Raw genomic sequence first — 20,554 nt, forward strand, 5'->3', positions numbered from 1 at the left:
ACATCAGCACAGCTCCTATCATTTGAAAAATGAAATTTCTTCTCCAAAACTCATTTTTGACCTGACTTTTCCCCTACTTTGAATGAGTTAGCTGCAGTATCTCACCTGTCACTGACCAAACAGTAGTTTCTGCTGGTGTCCCATTGCTTTCATTTAAAGATTTGTTTCAAGTTACGGAATATGCTGTTTTTCAGATTGTTTCTTTGGAGTTTAACTAAAATCATGTTTCTCATTGCAACAGTAAAACTTCCTTTGTTTCTCCATTACTGTTATGTCCCAGTAGACTGTTACCATCTTTTTCTTAGAATAATCACCACTGCTCAAAATTCTTTGTCCTACATTATATAATGCTTCTTCCCACTAAAATAAACCTGTTTTTACATTCAACAATGGATTATTACATAATATAACACCTTTTGCATTAAAATTCTACATCCAACATTGCTTTGTGAATCTTTGCTAAAAATTACATCTTTGAATACAATTGTTAATAACCCACCAAAAAAGTGTGCATCTCTGCATTCATTTTTTTTTTCACAAAGCTCATGTAAGATTCTTCTTTTCATGAGGACTACCCATTCCCCAAGGTCTTGGGAGAGCAATATGTCTCATCTCATTTTGTCAGGGTGCAGGGAGGGCTGGCAGCTCTCTGTGGGCTGGGTGCTAGGAGCCACAGGGGATCCCTGGGCTGGAAGAGCAGGGGCTTCACCGGTCAGGGCCTGTCCCACTGCCCCCACGAGGGAGCAGGGCAGACCAGTGTGGGAGCCTCTCCTCATAGTCCCCAAAGGGAAGGGGGCTACCCTCCCTCAGCTGCACCAGCCCTGAGCTGGCCCTGAACCCCAGCAGCCAAACCTCCAGTGTGGGGGGATGCTCTCAAGGCCCTTACACATTTATCATTACCTTAGTACAAACGAAGTATTATTACTTTAATTATTAAGTATTATCTTCTCAAAATTTTGGCAGAGTAACAAGCATAATGAAGGAAGAGCAGCAATATTACCTCTTGTTTTGACAGCGCTGATGATAAATACTCAGAAAAACTGATGCCAACAACAAAAGAAAGCTCTCAAGAACTGTGTAATACACTGGAAAACACCCATTAAATAATATTCAGGACAATGAGGCTTTTGTCCAAGCTTTGTTTGTTTGTTTGTTTGTTTGTTTAGCAGTTGGAAGCTTTCCTGAAAACTGTAACTTTGAGCAACTGACTCCTTGGAAAAAATATAATTACTGGGATTATTTGTTCTTTTCTACATTTGGTTTTCCTTTAAAATACTATGACTTCTGTCTTCATTATCATCATGAGCTTCCTTCTGCTGTTTAATGATTTTGTTGTTGCTGCATCACATTCTTGTTTCTTTTTGTTAACGTTAAATGTTGCTAAGTAACTCAGTCAGGCTGTGGTACTATTTAGCATAACTGTTGTATTCTTTAAAATATGAATGGAGTTGACTCGGCAAACTGAAAATGACTCTCCCAGTGGCAAGAAGGCCATTAGTATCTACCACAATCCCCATCTTCAGACAATTCTCAGAAAGATTGAAAGTGAATGCTATAAATGTGATGATGAACATTTCCATACTAGGCATTTCAGGAAATACAAATGTTGATGAAAAATATTTGCACCTTCTCCATGAAGCCTGTCCTAAGTCACCATGAATAACAAGAGTTATTTTGCTTTTAATTATGTGTCTGGGCTCTTAAAAACAAAATAACTTAAAAGCAAAACAGCTTTCCATCAGTACAAGCTCATTTAGAGAATTCACCTTTTGCTGTGGTTTATTAGAAAGAAATCATAATTCAATTAATTTAATAGGAAAAAAATGGGAGAGATGGAATTTGCCATTTCATTTAGCTCTCCTAATCTCATGTTAATGTGGCAACGGCTTAGCCTGCCTCATCTGTATTGCTCATATGGACCTGCTATCAACAAGCACAGTAATCACCAAGTTTAAAAACAGGAGACAGTCTGAGTTCAATGCAATCTTCATTCTACATCCCTCTGAAATAGTCAAAAGCAGTAACAGTCACACTGCAGATCAGTCACAAAAGACTAAAACTGCTTTAGTACTAAATAAAATAGGGAAGGTCTACAAAAGGATTGTGACACTAGAAAAGAAAAATCCACACAGGATTTTAAGAAGAATGTCTGAACCAGAATGAACTTACTCAAAAATTTTTTAAATTTCTTAAGGCTCATTAGAATTGTCTTAAAAGTTCCCATGTCCCACTATGTTATATTTATGTTTCAACTCAAAAAAAAACCCAAAATATTTTCTTTTGTATATTTTTAACCTAGGCGAGTGGCTTTGTGCTAAAAAAAAGGCCACATTGTTGCAGTTCCTACTAATGTGTAATTAATATAAATAGGCTGAAGCCAGCAAGGAAAATACTGTAATAGCTGGATCTGAGCGGGGGTGAATATTCAGGAAGTAGAGGAGTTGTCATGGAAAACCCAATTACTGATGTACCTCAGCTATTAATGACTGTATTAAATTTGCAGGGCAAATCAAAATATGTGACTGCCCAAGCTGGGAACAAACACTTGTTCTTCACCTTCTAGTACCTAGACCATAAAAGAGAAAAAAGGTAGAAAAAACACATCTCTGTAGCCTCTGCATATTTTATCCCTTCTAAGGCATGAGGTTCACAGGGCTCCTATCCAGCAAGGGGGCTTGATAATAAAGACAGCAAGTACTAGTTCTGGGTGTACCACCTCTATTTATGCATGGCAGCTATGGCTTGCAATACTTCTGCTATTTGTTGCATGTCAGCATCTTCCTAAGGTCCTCCAGCCCTCAGAGGTTCTGCACAGACCCTATGCACAGCACTATTCACGCATCTTCATCTGAATTTTTCCCTTCTCCATGTTGAAGTTCCTCAAATGAGACAGGAAGGTGCCAGGCTCCACCTTTACCAAGTTTACTTCTAACATTTTCCTGTCCATATAATGTGTATAGTGACTCCTTCCCCTTAAGATACTCCCACCACGGTGGCACTCATCTAATAGCTCTGGGAGAAGAGCAGGAGAGAAATGTCTCAGGACTTTTCTGTTGGCAGCTTATCTTCTTTCTTCATTGTTTAAGAATCTATTCAAGCATATGTAAATGCTTGTGCTTTTGCACCAAAAATCTGCTGTCTTTCAGCATTTGCTGCCTAGTCCTCAGCTAAATACAAGAATCCTGTATCATGCTTTGTGACCTGAGTCACTCTTGGATCAGATGTCTAGCTCATGAGGTTCCTTCTACTAGTCAAATCCCACCTGCCCTAGAAGATCAGCCTCACCAGGACTGCGAGGTAACTGCATACTGGTCTTATGTCCCGGGGAGAGAAAAAGGAGACAGAAGTTAGAGATGAAAGGGTTTTTGCCACAACATGCAGCAAATTTGTAGAACTAGCTCCAACAGAGCAAAGGAAGGGTCTTTTATGGGCTGAGCAAGGAGATTTACAAGTCATTGGCAGACTAGTGTGGAAACTAAGTGATGTTGATTATTAAACTTGCTGGTTTATCTTCTTTGCTTTTCAGGACCAGGAGCACTGGAAGCCTCAGGCAAATAGAGAAGAGGTGCACCCCGACTCACCTCCACCACCCGTAAGGGATACGTTTGGCACAAAATCACCATCGTGTCTTCCTCCAACTGCCTAATTTCACAAAACTTGTGGGAACTTGAGTATCTTTGAGACAACCACTTCCCCTTCGAATCGTAAGCCTGTGAATGGGTTTAAAAACTGAAGCCAAGAACTGGCAGCACAACCTTTCTTCCCTTAGGATCCTAGCTAAGCTAAAGTACTCCCTTGCCAGACACGCCACGGAACTGTCACACGGCCGAGCACCCCGCAGCGCCCTCGCTCCCGGGCTCGCTGCCCCGTCTCGGCCGTTGGGCGGCCGTTGCTCAGCGCCAGCCGCCCCGTCGGCCAAACGTGCCGCCCCGCCCCCAAGGCCTCGGCCCCGCCCCTCCCGGAGCGCCCCCCTCCCTTCGACCAAAACATTTACACGTGCGCCTAGCTTCCCCCATCACGTGACGCGGCTGGCCCGCGCCTGCCGGTGACGGCACCAGCCTCCTCCGCCAATGGAGAAGCGCGCTGCCGGGTAGCAACAAGCGCCGCGACCAGCGACCAATCAGCGGGGCCGGGGGCGTGGGGAGCGCAGCCCGATGTTACTTCCGTCAATAGCCCCACGGCCCAGGCCTAGCGCGCGTGGTGGTGCGGGGCCGTCAGGTACGGGGGGCGCGGTGTGGGTCAGAGGCAGTGTAGGGCGAGTGTGATGGCTGGGGGTCAGAGGTGGTGTGGGGCAGGTGTGAGGGGATGAGGGCGGGGGAGTAAGAGATGGTCTGGGGTGGGTGTAAGGGACCGGGGAGGTCAAGGTGGCATGAGGGGCCGGGGGTGAGAGGCGGTGTAGGGTGGCTGTGATGGCTGGGGATCAGAGGTGATGTGGGAGGGAGTGCTCGGAGGCAGTGTGGGGCAGGTGTGAGGGCTGGGGGTCAGAGGTGATGTGGGGGAGGGGAGTAAGTGGTGCTGTGGGGCAGGTGTGAGGGCCGGGGGACCAAGGCAGTGTGAGAGGCTGAGGGGCAGAAGTGGTGTGGGGGAGGGGGAGGGGTGAGGGCCACGTGGGGCAGACGTGGAGCCAGAGCTCCTTGGTCGAGCAAGGGTTGGGACTGCAGCAGGTTGCAGGGAAGAAGCAGAGGGTACAAAGTTCAATTGGGGTGGGTGAGTAGGTGTTAACGCACCTTGTTTGGAAGTGAAAGTTGGATGGGCTGTTTGCACTTAGACTGCTGTATGGGGAAGTAATAGCCAGAACAGCAGTGGCCAGGAGGAGCTGGTGAGGTGAGAGATGGTGTGTGGGGGGGTGTGACTGGCTGGGAGGGAGAGGTGGTGTGGGGTGGCTGTAAGGGCTGGTGGTCAAAGGTGGTGTGGGATGGACATGAGAGGTCAGAGGCGGTGTGGGGCAGGTGTGAGGAGTGGGGGGGGGGAGGTCAGAGGCAGCGTGGGGCATCTGTGAGGAGTGGGGTGGGGGGGGTCAGAGGTGGTGTGGGGCAGGTGTGAGGAGCCAGAGCTCCTTGGTTGAGCAAGGGCTGGGACTTTTAACAGGTTGCAGGGAAGAAGCAGAGCATACAAAGTTCAATTGGGGTGAATGAGCAGGTTAACACACCTTGTTTGGAAGTGGAAGGTGGATGGGCTGGTTGCACTTAGACTGCTGTGTGGGAAAGTAACAGCCAGAACAGGGGTGGCCAGGAGGAGCTTAATGGGCCAGAGACCGAGGCAGTGAGGGGCTGGGGATCAGAGGCAGTGTGGGGTGGGTGGGAGGTGGGGAGTCTGAGGTGATTGGGAGAGGCCCGGGGGATGAAGGTGGTGTGAGGGCCTGGGGGTGGTCAGAGACAGTGTGGGGCAGATGTGAGGGCTGGGGGGACCAAGGCAGTGTGAGGGGCTGGGGGTCAGAGGCGGTGTAGGTGAGGGAGGGGGAGGTCAGGGCCAAGTGGGGCAGATGTGGAGCCAGAGCTCCTTGGTTGAGCAAGGGTTGGGACTGCAGCAGGTTGCAGGGAAGAAGCAGAGGGTACAAAGTTCAATTGGGGTGGGTGAGCAGGTGTTAACGCACCTTGTTTGGAAGTGGAAGTTGGATGGGCTAGTTGCACTTAGACTTCTGTATGGGGAAGTAACAGCCAGAATAGAGGTGGCCAGGGACCGAGGCGGTGAGGGGCTGGGGATCTGGAGCAGGTGGGAGGGGGGAGTCAGGGGTGGTGTGGGGTGGCTGTGATGGCTGGGGGTCAGAGGTGGTGAGGGGCTGGGGGTGATCAGGGGTAGTGTGGGGCAGATGTGAGGGCTGGGGGGACCAAGGCAGTGTGAGGGGCTGGGGGGGGAGGGTCAGAGGCAGTGTGGGGCAGGTGTGGGAGGCTGGGGGGGGGTCAGAGGCAGTTTGCAGCAGGTGTGAGGGACTGGGGGAGTCAGAGACAGTGTGTGTGGGGGGGTGGGTCATGGCCACATGGGGTGGATGTGGAGCCAGAGCTCCTTGGTTGAGCAAGGGTTGGGACTGCAGCAGGTTGCAGGGAAGAAGCAGAGGGTACAAAGTTCAATTGGGGTGGGTGAGTAGGTGTTAACGCACCTTGTTTGGAAGTGAAAGTTGGATGGGCTGTTTGCAGTTAGACTGCTGTATGGGGACATAACAGCTGGAACAGGGGTGGGTGAGAAGCTGAGGAGCTGATGCTTGTGATCTTGTGGAAGTTTGAGGTTTGGTTTGAAATGGTCATTTGATATGAAGAAATGTATGGGGGAGAATGAAGTGTGGAGTCAGACTAATCTCTAACTCCCAGTGGCTGACTGGGTTAGCTCCAGGAAGATAGTCATTTCCCTGTAGTGTGAGTGTAAAGGAAGAATTTCTGTTGAAAACAGCTGCTGAAAGGATTTTGCTAGGGTGAGGGAAGAGATGAGGATGCTGTTGGCATGTTAGGGGGAATGGGAAGGACCTTGCTTATTCCAAACAGTCTTGATACTGATCAACAAGGGTGGTCTGGATCTCAATTACACATTCCTAAGTCTCTGACAGATCTTCCCCAGTAAAGGGGCAGAGTAATAGGATGTCTTGCTGCAACTTTGAATGTTATTATAGTGGTGTTTACTTTTGTGGTGAGTTACCCACCTCACTGAGAGCAGAACTGCCTTAGGAGTGCAAGGGTAAGTAGAGCAGTTACTGTAATTTCAAACTGTAGTAAGCTTGACATACACAGCCCTCTTCTATGCTTCTTGCTGGTGATTCTTATTTCCTTAGTGGATTTTTTGCTGTCTTCTGAGAAAAAGGTGTTTGATGCAAAGTGAAGAGCCCTGTTCTTTTGAAATATAGACAAGTCATTTTGAGTGGTAGAGTAGTAGAGAACCCTGGCCCCATTGCATTTTCCCCAAAATCTAAGTCTAGGGAGCCAAACTTTTGTTGTGGTAAAAGTCTGAACATGGCAACTAGTTACTTACTGAATGTACGCCTACATAAAATGTGCAGAAACTCTTGGAAGCCAGCTCTGGTCTGGAAGCCAATGCTGAAAGTGTTGTGTTAGTAGAATGCTGTACTGGGAAGCAAAGAATGAGTAGATGCAGAGCAAAAAAAAAAAAAAAAAAAGTCCAAGCAGACATACTCCATGATCACTTGCTTTGAGAGATGTATAGGGAAGTTGTTTAGGATAAACTGCAGTTTCTTAAAATTTGGCCACTTTTGCACTCCTAACAAGTTAACAATGATCAAGTCTATGGTCCTACAAATAGGCTTTGCTAAAGGAAGTGAGATGCAATAGGATTTCTTTCTAATTGTGTATGAGCTGTTACTAAATGAATACTTCTACAGTTCTGACTCCATGAGCTATGCTTTTTGAGCATAGGTAAAAGTCCTTTTGTGGATTTTCTACTTGTGGGATGCACTCCTAGCTTGTGCAATAATGAAACTATGTCTTGGGCTAAGAATATCTATTTCTTTGGGGGGGGGGGGGGGAAATAGATCAACATGTACCAACCTTGCAGAATTATAGACTCTCTAAACATCTTCCACAAATGCTTGAGTAAGTTTACGTAAGTCTATGTTAAAGTAGTATGTGATTTTTTTTTTCTAATAGCTTTTCTTTAGTGTCTTTAATCTTTTTTTTCAAGTTATCCTGTTCAGCCTCTAACGGTCTCTGTGGTTCTGAATTCCTTCAAGTTGCTGATTTTGGGGTAGTGAGGTGCACCTACAATATTGCTTTATTTCTGGTCAGTAGTTCTGATACAGAAACGGGTTTTGAGCTCTGTATACCTACATGTGGTTCAAAAATTTTCCTTCTTTGTTGGTCTAAGACTGTATTTTTGACTTGATGTCTGCTGTTTTCATAGTTGCTTTCAGTGACTTAGAAATATTTGAGATAAAGTCTGCTGATCTTGGAGGGATTAAGATGCTTTAACCTATGTTATTCTGAAATTATGCATGAGCACCAACTACTTGAACAGATGCATCATGAAAATGAGATTCCTTAATTTCAGCCTAAATGAGAGATTTTAAACAATTTGGCGCAAAGTATGTCATGGCTCATATTTGTTAGGAAGCAGTAAAAAACTGGAAACCCAGATAAGGTATGAATAGAGACTGTGGTGGTTGGAGAAAAAGAAAAATTGCTGTTGGATGGCAGAGGAGGGCAGTTATGAATAGCAAGGGGACTTTTGTCAGTGCTGAGGCTAAACAATGCATTCCCAGATTTTTTTTTAAAATCTGGTTCATGTAATATGTCTGTCTTCAGGCTTTATGTTTCTGTTCCTTCTCCTGTTCTAACTAATGTATCAAGGAGGTTCTGGTCAGGAGTGCAAATGGATGAATCAATTCATACAGTCATGTTTGACTGATCTGACCTAATGTGTTTCAAGTGGAAAGAAAGGTTAGGAAATGCATAGTTACTAGGAACAAAACTATGGATGTTCTATTTTAGTGTATATTTCAAATATGATAGTACTAGTTCTTTCTCTGTTTACAGCTTGCACATGAAATCTCTACTTAAGATAAGGAGCAACATGTATATAACAAATGGGAAAAAGAGGATAAGAGGTAATAAGATTCTTTAAAGTGTATAAAATGTTTTTCTTGAAATTCTTAGAGTTCATGTGTCAGAAATGAATCCCCATTTCAAAAAGGGGTAGCAGAACACAATGATACGTCTGTGATGAATATCTTTGTAGGTATTTGTAGGTAGACGTTGACTTTATATTGCAGTCTCCATTTGTCTTAGATATCTAGTTAGTAGCTGAACTTTGGAGGTGACCCTCAACAACTGAAAAAAATATTTGGGAAAATGAGGCTTCCCTTACTGAGAATTCATTGTATCACAGTGTAGCACTATCTCAGTATTTAGAACTCTTATAGAATAAATAATAGGAGCAACATGGACTTGTGCCTGCTAAATTTCTTGATAGTCATTTGTTAGATCTCAAAATTGGTAATCTGCTTGTATCCTGTATAATCTGCTCTGACATGATCAACCTTGCTCTTTTTGATATCATCTCTTTCCTGGATTACTGTGACACTTTCCTTTGTTTACTGAAGAAATAGGAAACCTACTATGATCTGACAGATGCCAAAGGGGCAAGAAGAATGAAGTTACAGAATCAAAAAAGTACTAAGGAAACCATTAAATCTACACCTTAGCAGAATGCTCTACAGAGAACTTTTTCCTCAGTGTAACCATAATTGTCTTTTAAGTTTGAAGAGAACACTGAAGTAATGACAAGATGTTCTGCAGCATTCGTTAATTATTAAATATTGTGCAAACAATCTTCTTGCTGCTTATAGAGAAACCATGCCGTTTTTGGGCCAAGACTGGAGATCCCCTGGATGGAGATGGGTCAAAACAGCAGATGGATGGAAGCGATCAGAACCCTTCAGTCCTGCACTTGATGGGAATAGTCAGCATAGTGACATCAGTCACACTGTGTAAGTTCCAAAAGATGATTGTCTCAGGTGATAGTGGATGGGAAGGCAAAGATTGGCTTAATTTGCATTCAAACTGGGAATGTTGTAATATGTGATCTTGTTAGCTTATTTAAGAAGCATACAAAAACAACCATGTGCTTTATTTAACTAGGCAGATAGGCTATTCCTCTGGAGACTGTTTACATTTCACCCTAAACTTTATAGAGAACTTGACCATATTAGCAGGATTGCTTTGCAAGTTGTTTATTTTAGGCAGACTAGATGCCATCCTGTATTGTATGTCTTTAAAAAAGAAAAAAAAATAAATCAAGTACTGTTTAAAGATGAACGTGATATTTATAAGTTCCAAATGCAAAAGGCCTATTGAAGTTTGTGTTAATTCTCTAAGACATATGACTATATATGCCCCTGTGGAACAGGTGAGAAATACATTAGTTTGAGACTGAAGTAAAATAATACTTGTGGCAGATATCCATAGACTGGTGTGATATAAATGACTTTGTCCAAACAAAATTCTACTTGGTTTCTTCACCAAGAAGTAGTTCTCAGTGATAGCGTTCTTGGCTATAAATTACAGCTTAATAGGTTTGTAATGAGAAAAGGGGGCATTCAGTGCTCTTCCTGTTAGTCCAGTAGAAGATACAGTAAATAATGTGTTTTAGAGGGAATTTTTTGGCTAGCTAGGACCTGCTGAACTCATACACCTGTTTTCTAAATATATAAAATGAACCTCAAGTGAGTAATCGAGCAGTGAGGAATTCTTATGTTATTAAGCTTGTCTCAAACTATTGTTTTCTTCATGCCCTTTTTATTTTTGTGCTCACCTGCTGCTGATATTATTTAGCCTTTATTTGCTGATATTATTTAGGACACTGAATATGAAAGACTGTTTGCCTGGAAGACTGTTCAGTATGCCTTCAACCTCAAAGCTGTCTTAAATATCTGTGAAAAAATCACTTCTTCCCTCTTTGTATATATGCTTACAGATACAGTTGACAAATGAAATTTAATTTTGATACCTGATTGTGTAGTCGCTAAATCATTGTTTTGTAGGCTGCTTTAATGAATATTACATGGCAAGTATGACATAAATGATCATTTTTGTAAGTATCAGTGTAAATTGTCAAGGATTTTGTTCTTCTGATCCTAGCTGTATGAGCATCTTTTCTCCAGAGAACCAGATGAGGTTTTTGTATCACTTCAAGCAAAAACATCTTTTTTTTCCTTAGTCTTCAAGTACTGGAGTTGTCTTTCCAGAGATAGATTTAAAACAGCTATTTTTGGAAAGACATCGGAGTCTTAAAGTTCAAGATTAAAATAGGAACATTGGACTAATTTGAAGAGGCTGGTCATGAAGTGCCCTGAAAAAATTGTCATGATATTTGAGGTGCCAGTGACTTGCATTTCTTAAGCTAGCTTGCTACTTTTTCAGAATCCCAAACTTGTGTACCACTGTGTTCTTCAGCAGACACCTTCATCTGTAATGATCCTGCAGTTCCCCATTGTCATCCTACACATCTTCTACTTACCTAAGCCAAACTGCACCACATCAATTCTATGTTCTGTACCTTTTTCTATTTTTACTCCGCTTCTGTCTATGCGGTTAAAAATACATAGTGTCATCTACACTTAAACTGCAGAATCGAAGTTGGTGGTACTTGGTATAGTGGCACTACTTTGGAGTAATTTCACTACAGTTTGAGAACTTTGGGTCTATGAGTTGCTTACTTTTTGCTGTTAAATGTTTTGCTGTTAATGCTTATTTACACAATATCATAGATTAATTAAGGTTGGAAAGCGCTCTCAAGGTCGACTGGTCCAAACTCCCACTCAAAGCAGGGCCAACTGAAATCAGGTTGTGAAAGACCTTGTCCAGATGAGTTTTTTACATCTCCCAAGGATGGAGACTTCACAGCCTCTATTGGCTCCTGTTCAAAGTTTTGTTAACCTTGCTGTAATTGCCTTCCCCCACCCCTCAAAAAAAATCTGATAGGATTTTCTGTTACTGCAGCTTGTGTCCATTGCCACTTGACTTAACTATTGTATCTTCACCAGGAACAGTCTAGCTACATTTTCTTTATACCCTCCCATTAGAGTTAAAGATGGTAATAAGATTCCCCCTCCTATCTTCCTCCAGCTTTCTCTTAAGACTAAACAGACTCAGTTCTCTCATCCTCATGTATCATGTGCTCCTACACCCAGTCATCTTGGTATCTTCTTGCTGGACTTGTTCCAATATGTCAATATCTTTTTCATATTGGGAAGCCAAAAACTGGACACTAGTCCAGATGAGATGTCTCAAGTGCCAGCTAGAGGGTGGTGATGACTTCTTTCAGCCTGCTGGCTACCTACACTTGTGTTAATACAGCCCAGGATGTGACTGGCATTCTTCAACACAAGGGCCCACTGCTGACTGCATTCAGTTTGTCCACCAGGATCTGTGGCTTCTTTTCTGCAAAGCTGCTTCCTATCCCATCTGTGCCCAGTCTGTACTGGTGCATGGGTTATTGCATCCCAGGTGCAGGACCTCATATTGAAATAGAGCAGCATATTGTGTTTTGCTGACTAGTTGTACTGTATCATCCTAAACCATTTGGAAACAAGTATCCGTTTATTGAACAGACAGCTCAGCTTAGGATATCTATTCATATGATGTAATGCTGAATAAAAATGAGGCTGGGTGAAATGTAGAACAGCTTCCTTCCTCATGGAAGAAGCGTGTAGTAAGCAATATGTAAATATTTTTGTGTGTGGTTGGTGGTTTGATTGTTCTGTGAATGTGCTATTGTATAAAGGGATGACAGTGAATACCAGTCTGGTTGTTCTAACAGGTGTTTTATTTTCACCAGTTAAAATAAGATGCTTTGTTCACCAAAATATTCTTTAGAAGCTATACTAAAGATAGCATACGGGTATTGTGGTTCAGAGAGCAGTGAGGGCAATTCTTTATTGCATAGAAAGAAATTCAAGCTACATAGCTGACTGAAAAACTCAGTTTACTATTGCTTCTGTTCTGATCTGAGAGAAGATATGGACAGAGTTGCTTGGCAAATCTAGTCTGACAGCAAAGCTCTTACCTTCAGATGACCTCCGAGTTCAGAGATCTAGCTATGTGTTTCAGGATTTAAACTGGGTAATTCAGATCAAACAAAATATTTTGATTGAGTTTTCTCAATTTGTGCATCTTCAACCTGAGCCAGCTTTTTACTGACTATAGCAATTTTTAAAATGCTTTTTGTACAGTGTATAGTCATCCTTTTGAAAAGATAGTTAAAACTTTCCATCTCAAACAATATAAACTAGTAGCAGTAGACTTCACTATTTAATGTATGCCATCTAATGCCTAGCTGTAAGTTATTTTTGAATACACCCTTGTCCTTCAGTTTGAAAACATTGAGCTATTGCTGGAGTAATTTAAATTTAAACCTGACAGTGATAAATAGATTAACCTGGCAAATCTCAGATTCTTTTTTTTTTTAAAGTGAATGGTAGTGAGTGGGAAAAGCTTACATACAATTTTCTTGTCAAAGAATGACAGGGAAATAAAACGGTCTGTATAGTTAAGCTTCAGTTCCATGTAGCCTTAGTTATTCTGCTTATCTGCACAGGACTGCTGCCTTTAAATGAAGAAGGATCTCCTTTATCTGTGTACTAGAAAAATGAACACCCATTCTTATCTATATTGCTATTCCTTATAATATCTGTACAAATGGAAAGCAAAACCTTAATGAACTGTAGACTTTTATGTAGCACAAGGAAGTTTTTTTAATATGAGTTTTAGAAGGGTCAGTTTATACAGCAAAACTGTTTTTTATATTGCTATTCTATATAACAGTCTGTCAGGTTAGATAGCTGTCTATAAGAAGTGACATAGGTATAGCTGATTCTGCCTGAGAGAAGGGAGATGTATTGCAAGATTCTTGATGTCCTACCAATCACTGGTAAAACAGTATGGTAACTCCTAAATTATGTACAGTGTTGTGATTAGGGTTTTTAAAATATTCATGCATTTAGCCAAAAAAAGTGTTTATTTACCCATAAGTTGACAGTAGTAAAAAGAGAGATGTCTGTCTTTCCTAGCTTTCTATCTAGAAAAGTATGTGCAATAGTTCTGTACTGGTTTTCACCTATATGTGCTGCAGAGTTTCACAAGGCTTGGTCCATTTCAAAAAGTGGTTTTTATACACGAGCTTTGCAGACAGCTAGTTGTCCAGCTAGTATTATCTCCTGAGTAGTCCTTCCTAAATGTCACTAATGACTTAATTTAAAGTATTTTTCTAATAGCTATTTTATATGTGCTTAATTACTTTGACAAAAAAGTTCAACACCACTGTGAAAAGAGCAAGACAGCTTCTCCCTTAAGATAGGTACTGCTATAGACCTTCAGATACTGGAACATATTTTAAAATACGTTTTTTCCAACTGGCAGACTTTTTTAATGCAGGGAGTTATAAGCTGTGTGCAGTTTAAATATTTAATCCCTGCCATTTTAATTAAATTTTTTATTTCAGCATCTTAACTGATGATGATGATGAAGAAATATACAGTACCGAACACTGTGAATTTGCGACTAAGAAAAGGAAAAAAGATCACTGTAGGAGTAACACAGATTCACAATGTAAGTCTGGTTTATTTTCACTTGTTTTAGAAGACTTTATGTTCAGCAAAATTAAATATTTGTATAATGGCCATTCATATATGGAACAGTCCTCTGATTTACATCCACTTCTCGTGTGAAACTTTGTTGAATATTTTCTTCATTTTTAAATTGAATTAGCAAAGCCTTTTGTGTTTATTGTTGAAAGAATAACTGTACTTTAGGCTGTAAATATATCCAAGACAGTGAGTAAACTTCTTGAAGTAGAGAATCCAGCTAAGTAGATGAAAAAAGACTTCTCAGGCTTCTTTTTGGGTTACTAATACTTTTGATTTTCCATATTTCTACCTTCCAAAACTATAACAGAGATGATCTCGGGGAAAACTGCAAGCTTCTTCAGGCTTGACTGGGCTTGAAAAATGTTTCAAAAATTTTGAGTGGTTCTATATAAGAACAGTTTCATTTGTCAACATATCCAGATATATGAAAATGAAAGGTCTATGTAATTGCCTTTAGTCTTACACAGTTGACTTCCTGCAGCATCCAGAAATAGTTGGAACAACTGGATGTAGACCAGGCACCTTAAGAAAAGAAAATAGACTGGAAAGGTAGAGTGTTCAGGAATAAAAATGTTACTCATTTCTGTTCCCTTCTGTGTTAAGTGCTGAGGAGTCTTTTTGACTGAAAAGGATCAGGAGTTTTGTGAGAAATTGGTTGCTTTTGGTACACAGTCAACAAATTGTATTACAGCTGCCAATTGTATCCCAGCTCTTGAGTGTCCGATTTATACATTTATTTAACTTTCCTTTAGTGTAGTTTTTTTAAAAGTACATCTCTCCTGAAGAGAGATGTACTTGTCTCTCTGTTCTAATACCTTTCTTCTTCTGGAGCAGTTTATTGAGGATGATCCATTTTCCTCAATTTCCAGAACACATTATGTGAAGTGGAAGTTAATTGTGTTTATTTTTGATTTATTTTAGGCTTTTATCGTGAAAAATGGATTTATGTTCATAAGGAAAGCACCAGAGAAGTAAGTCCTGCATGCTGTGGGCCAAATCCTACAGTTCTTGTGCTTCTTAATTGATGAATAGCATATATAAATAGATGTGTGTGTTATATCTTCACAGAAAGTATATTCAGCTCTCTTTTCACTTGTAACATGTATTCACATGTTGAGAGTAATGGCAAATAAAAATAACTCTTACATGGATCACTGTGACAGAGATAGGGAATTTACAAGGATGTATATGGTGGTTCTTTACCACTTTTCCATGAGCTCACTTATTTCTATTTGTAAATACTGTGTGTCTTCCTCCGAGTAAAAGTATTGAGGGGTAGAGGAGAACAGAATCCAAGCAGTCTCCAGAGAAGGCATCTGTAGGCAGCTACCTGATATTTCAAAATCTTGATGTAAATTTGAACATAAACAAGTAAAACTTGTTTCAAACTTTACAAAGAAGACCTTTGTATTCTGTGAGGTTCATCTGCCTTCAATCTGGCATACTATCTGTATCATGCAACTGTAGAGAAAACATGAAGGATCTTGGGATGAGCTCCTGGAAAGCCAAGAGTTAAAAGTATATCCATTGTGTGTAGAGATGGACTATTGTGAAGTTTGAGCTTTGTTTCAGGATAGATTTCTGTGGTTATCTGGGACAGGTGAAACTTGGATACCTGTGAGGGTGTGTCTCACCCACACAGTAAAGCTAACCAGGAGAGAGGGATTGAGGAGAGTCTGAGGACCCTAGCTGAGCAGGCCAAAGTTGACTTTGAGTCTTGCAGAGAGAGCACAAAGAGCACTCTGCTCAGGAAGAGCATGTTGTGGAGAGTCCTTACACAAAGGAGGTACTGGAAGACTTCACATGGCAGGCCAGTGAACTAGAGGCTGCTCTTCTAAATCTGAAGGATATATCACCAGATTCTTAGACTATAATCTCAGTTTTATTTTCAACTGTGATAGATGTAGCTTACATTTGTCTGCAAGAGTCTCTTATATCCTCTTTCCCTTTGCCATTTCAAATTTAGGATGATTAGGAGTGAGGGGGGACAACTGGCACCAATCTTTGCAGCATTTTGAATAAAGCTGTTAAGCTGAGTTTTCAAACTACATTGAGGCCAATACATATATTGCCTAAAAGCACTCATCACTATCCTTTGAAACCTTATTTTCTTGTGCAGAAGTTAATGTACTGGTGATGTGTGACTATTTGCTTGAGTTTCTTGTCCATTCCTAGAGTGGACAAAATATAGGTTTTCACTGCAAGAGATTTCTTGACAAGACAACTTTGTGGCTATAAGAAATGTGGAAAAAGTTTGTTGCACAGATTAACTTTTTCTTGTTGCTACTGCTATATCTACAAACAATTGATCACCCATCTTTCCAGTTAAAGATAGTTTGGATGGTTAGAATTAATCACCTTTCCCTTCCTCCCACCCAGTAATTGCTTTCTATAAGTTCAAATACATAAAGTAAAAGTTAAAAGTCCAGTAGCAGAAGGAAAGTGTCAAGGAACAAGCACTTATTAACTTAAAATTATTGCTCTGAATTTTTGGTTAAATGTTCAACAATATAATTTGCAGAGGTTCTTGGTTTCCTCCTATGTCACTTTCCTTCACTGCCTCTTAGTAACAAATACAATCTTACTTGATTTCAAAAGGGCTGGGTATGGTCACTAGAAAGTGTGTTTTTGGTTTTTTTGCCTCCTTTCCAAACTGGATAGTGAATTTTAGGGCAAAATGATAGGAGTAGGAAAGTCTTGATAAAAATGTGTGAAAAATATAATGGGCGAGCACTAAAAGCAAATTGAACCAAAATTAACCCAAGTGTACAGTTGAAATAAAGGAGGAGGTGCTGTTGTATACCTTTCTCCTCATGCTACATTGGAAGGAGTTTCATAGAAAGTTTCATAGAAATGAGTTTCCTAGAAATGTGCTTCCAGCTGTTCAAGGGAGTGCACCTCTCCTGCACCCCCTTCACAATTAGTCTGAGTTTTTATATAGTGTGAAATATGAAGAACAGGTTTTTTTGAGAGATCACCTTACTAGGTTCACCATCAGGTTTTCTATCTGATCAGTGCTGAAGAAAGTACTGATGCACTAGTGTTCTATAGCCCTCAGAAAACCTGCAGTTTTTCTTTTTTCTGCTAAAAATGTGTGCTAAAGAAGCCAAGCTAATGTGACTGATGTACCTCCTTTTTTTAATCTTTATTGAAACTCCTTGCCATATAGGAAAGAATTTTAAATGCATCTGTCACACTGTATTCTGTGCTCCTTTCCCACTTTTACTCTGTGTTAATATGCACCATGTATTCCCATTATTCAGATGCTGTATTCACTGCAGTGCTTGATGGCATTCTTTCAAGGGCAGAAAAGAGTCTTTATTTAAACCAAATAAATATTTAATGGTTTTTGACTGACGGATAATTAACTGACCATTAGAGAATTTCTAGAAACAACAATGGGAGAAAGAATCTTGCTGTTTCAAGGAGCCCTGGAATCCATTTGCACTCCTACTGAATTAAAAATGCATAATGATATCCAGAGAGGGACAAAAGTCAAATCAGTAGTAAGCTAAGTTCCGTCTTCAAGCTTTCTCCACAAAAGAAATTTTGGCTTAATAAGGCTTTTAAGCATGGCTTTAGTAGTTGTTTAGCCAGGGAACAGTCACAATTGTTTAAATTTCAACAAAAGTTTTGTCATCCACAAGCATTAATTCAATGCTGTCAGTCAGCCAAGGCATGCATATTGTGAAGTGCGCAGCATGCCTGAATCTCAGTGATATTAACTGGTTGAATAACCAGTACACTCTAGAATTTAGTAACTGATGAGCAATAATTACCACAAGTCCGCATAGTGAATTGCTAACTTTCTCCTGTCCCATTGTGGTAGCTTCAGGGTAAGCCTTCATCAGGTTACAAAAAGGAATATTCAAGTTGTACCGCCATCCTTGCACCATCACACAATTTGTGGAGGAAATCTGCATAGGAATAAAATTGAAATAATTACGTTACTTTTTTCTTTGGGACTGATAAGCCATATGAGCAACATCACCTTCACTAGCTGTAGGGGTTTGCTAGCCTCTTTATATATGCTCCAGGGAGATCACTGTGGTAGTCTCATGTATGGCTTTGTGGCTCTACATTTGCTCAGTGTATGTGATTCCATGTCATTTCAGGCTGCCACTATCATGATAACTACTTCCAGAACAGCCTCTGAAATTTCTGTTTTCTCCTCATGACACTTGTGCAGAAACACCAAAAGACAATGCTATTTTTTATTTTCCTGGTAACTAAGAAAAATTGTGGCTAAATCTCTAACACCCAGAAAATAAATTCCAGATGTTGAACCACTTGCTCTTCCTGCTCCAGGAGCAAATAGTCCTGTTCTTACTCTACATATGGGTATAAATTTAGTCAGTGAATGCTTATGGTTGCAAGACTCAGACTGCTGTATGTCTTATGTCAAGTTATACCTTGTGCTGAGACAAATATAGGACCTGGTAGCCACAAGACAGTAGCAGCAATGTGGCTGTGCAAAAATAGGGTACGATACTAAGACAGTCAGATACCAGTGATTACAGATTCTGTGATTTGTACAAATTTAAAGGTCTTGCTATCCAGTGATAGTGCTTAGATACCTGTTAGTTCTAAGTACAGTTTCTGCAGTTTCATCTGTTCTACAAGAAAGAAAATAAATCTTCAGTCCAGATACATTACACTTCCAGGGAAAGTGGTATACATATACTTCAGTTACATGTCAGAGTGCTTTCCTGAATATAGGCCTTCATGATTGTTGCATTTCTTTTGTCAGTTTTGTCCTTGTTTGTTCCTGTTTAAAGTGTGTTTATTCTTCTTCTCAGAGACATGGCTATTGCACTTTGGGAGAAGCTTTTAATCGCTTAGATTTTTCAAGTGCAGTTCAGGACATCAGAAGGTTCAATTACGTGGTCAAAGTAAGCTTTTTCTGTGTGTGTATATGTGTGTGTGTATTTCAAAAATGCATTTGCTGATATGTCTACATAAAAATAAGTTTTGCACTGAACAGCTGGTGGCTTGCAACTGCATAAATCTCCTGTATAAAATTTGTTTTATACTGCATGAAATAGCTGGGTTTTTCCTTTACACTGAGTAGTTTTTCTTTGAAAACTGGCTGTATTGCACTGTGAAAGTCTGTAGCTTGAAAAGGATGGTGATAGCCAGTACTCTGTTCTGATGTATTTACAGGAGAACATAGATGGTGGTTTCAGTTGTTGTTCATCTTTTTGGGTGGTGAACTCTTTGGAGGCAAAATGATTCCTATGCAACCAAAAATAGCAGTGTAGTACATCTTAAAATATGCTTAAAATAACAATTTCCAAAATAGCTTGTGTAAATGTTCAGCAGTACTTGTTAGAACAGTTGTGTGACTCACTACACTCCTTTTATTTGTGTAATGTGTCTCTGACAAGATATATAGGCATTTACCTCTTAACTTTCCTTGGAATTTATTTTTAGAAGACACAAAATGGAAGACTGAAAGCTGAAAAGTCTCAAGTTTTATTTCAAGTTGTCTTTCACAAATAATGCAGTAATGTGAAATTTAGAGAAATAATTCTGCTATTTTAATGTCATGATACTTCCTTCTTGGCAAGTCCATCTTTCACTATATTAGCTTCTCTGGGTCAGATCCTGTTTTTTTAATAGCGTATAAGGTGAGAATTAAGTGCATGAAACCTGGAAGTGCTGGACAATAGTCCCATCTGCCTGTTTTCCACAGCTACCTAACCTTTAGTCTAGGGAGCCCTGTAATGTCATGCCTTAATTTCCTAGATGCGTAGCCAGCTGTGCCCACAATTGCCTTTTCTGGGAGATACTTACTTTTTTCTGGGAGATACAGCCCTGAGTGTTTTGTTTTCTGACTTTAGTAAAGTGTCTGTGTCCTGTCTCCTGAAGGAGCTCAAAACATTAGATGTCCTCAGGACTACAGCTCAGTTGAGTGGTGAGGGTGCTCTCAAATGATGTGGTGGTTGGATTGTGTCCAGAAAGTGAAGGGATACAAAACAATTAGTTGAATAAGCATATCAGCAGAACACCTTTACTAGGCAATGGAGTATTTGGAAAGCAAACACATTCTGCCCATCCTTGTAAAGCTGGGACAGTATCCTACACCTCCAGAAAAACAGGAGTTGTGGGACCAGAGGAGAGGAAGCAAAAATAAATTGTTACCAGGTTAGTGGTTAGAGTACTTGCCTGTTCTGTTTCCCTTGCAGATGTTTTGGTATGTGTATGCATTGTATTTTAGACTATTGCATTTTAACATCGCATTCAGAGCAGAGGCAACAACCCTGATCAAGGGAACCCTGTTCAAGTCTCAAATGGAAGAAAAAAAATCTAAAGAATGTGTTTCATGTTATAAATGGGGTCACCCAAACTCTCCCAAGATGCCTGTCTCTATTACCTATGTGGGGGAGTTACTTGCTGTAGACTCCATACCTTGGGTTCATCACCCAAATGTTAAACTTGGCTGGAACGAATCCAGATGAGAATTTCAGG

At 40.7% G+C, this 20,554-nt stretch overlaps 1 protein-coding gene across 7 annotated transcripts in view; it reads left to right on the plus strand.

The window, feature by feature from the left end:
* Window positions 1-4,094: 4,094 nt before the first annotated feature.
* FBXO25 (F-box protein 25) overlaps window positions 4,095-20,554 on the plus strand; it is a 35,408-nt gene continuing 18,948 nt past the window's right edge. For 2 of the 7 annotated variants that reach the window (XM_026101869.2, XM_026101874.2), the window contains exons 1-5: window positions 4,095-4,218; window positions 9,287-9,427; window positions 13,939-14,045; window positions 15,005-15,054; window positions 18,883-18,975. In XM_026101869.2, coding sequence (XP_025957654.1) covers window positions 9,294-9,427; window positions 13,939-14,045; window positions 15,005-15,054; window positions 18,883-18,975 — 384 coding nt within the window. In that variant the 5' untranslated portion in view covers window positions 4,095-4,218; window positions 9,287-9,293. Of the gene's footprint in view, window positions 4,219-4,733; window positions 4,825-6,601; window positions 6,667-8,474; window positions 8,546-9,286; window positions 9,428-13,938; window positions 14,046-15,004; window positions 15,055-18,882; window positions 18,976-20,554 lie in introns of those variants that run through there. The other 5 variants (XM_026101871.2, XM_064508519.1, XM_026101870.2 and 2 more) reach the window with 5 other exon arrangements.

The sequence above is a fragment of the Dromaius novaehollandiae genome, chromosome 3, assembly GCF_036370855.1.
Source record: "Dromaius novaehollandiae isolate bDroNov1 chromosome 3, bDroNov1.hap1, whole genome shotgun sequence".
Taxonomy (NCBI): domain Eukaryota; kingdom Metazoa; phylum Chordata; class Aves; order Casuariiformes; family Dromaiidae; genus Dromaius; species Dromaius novaehollandiae.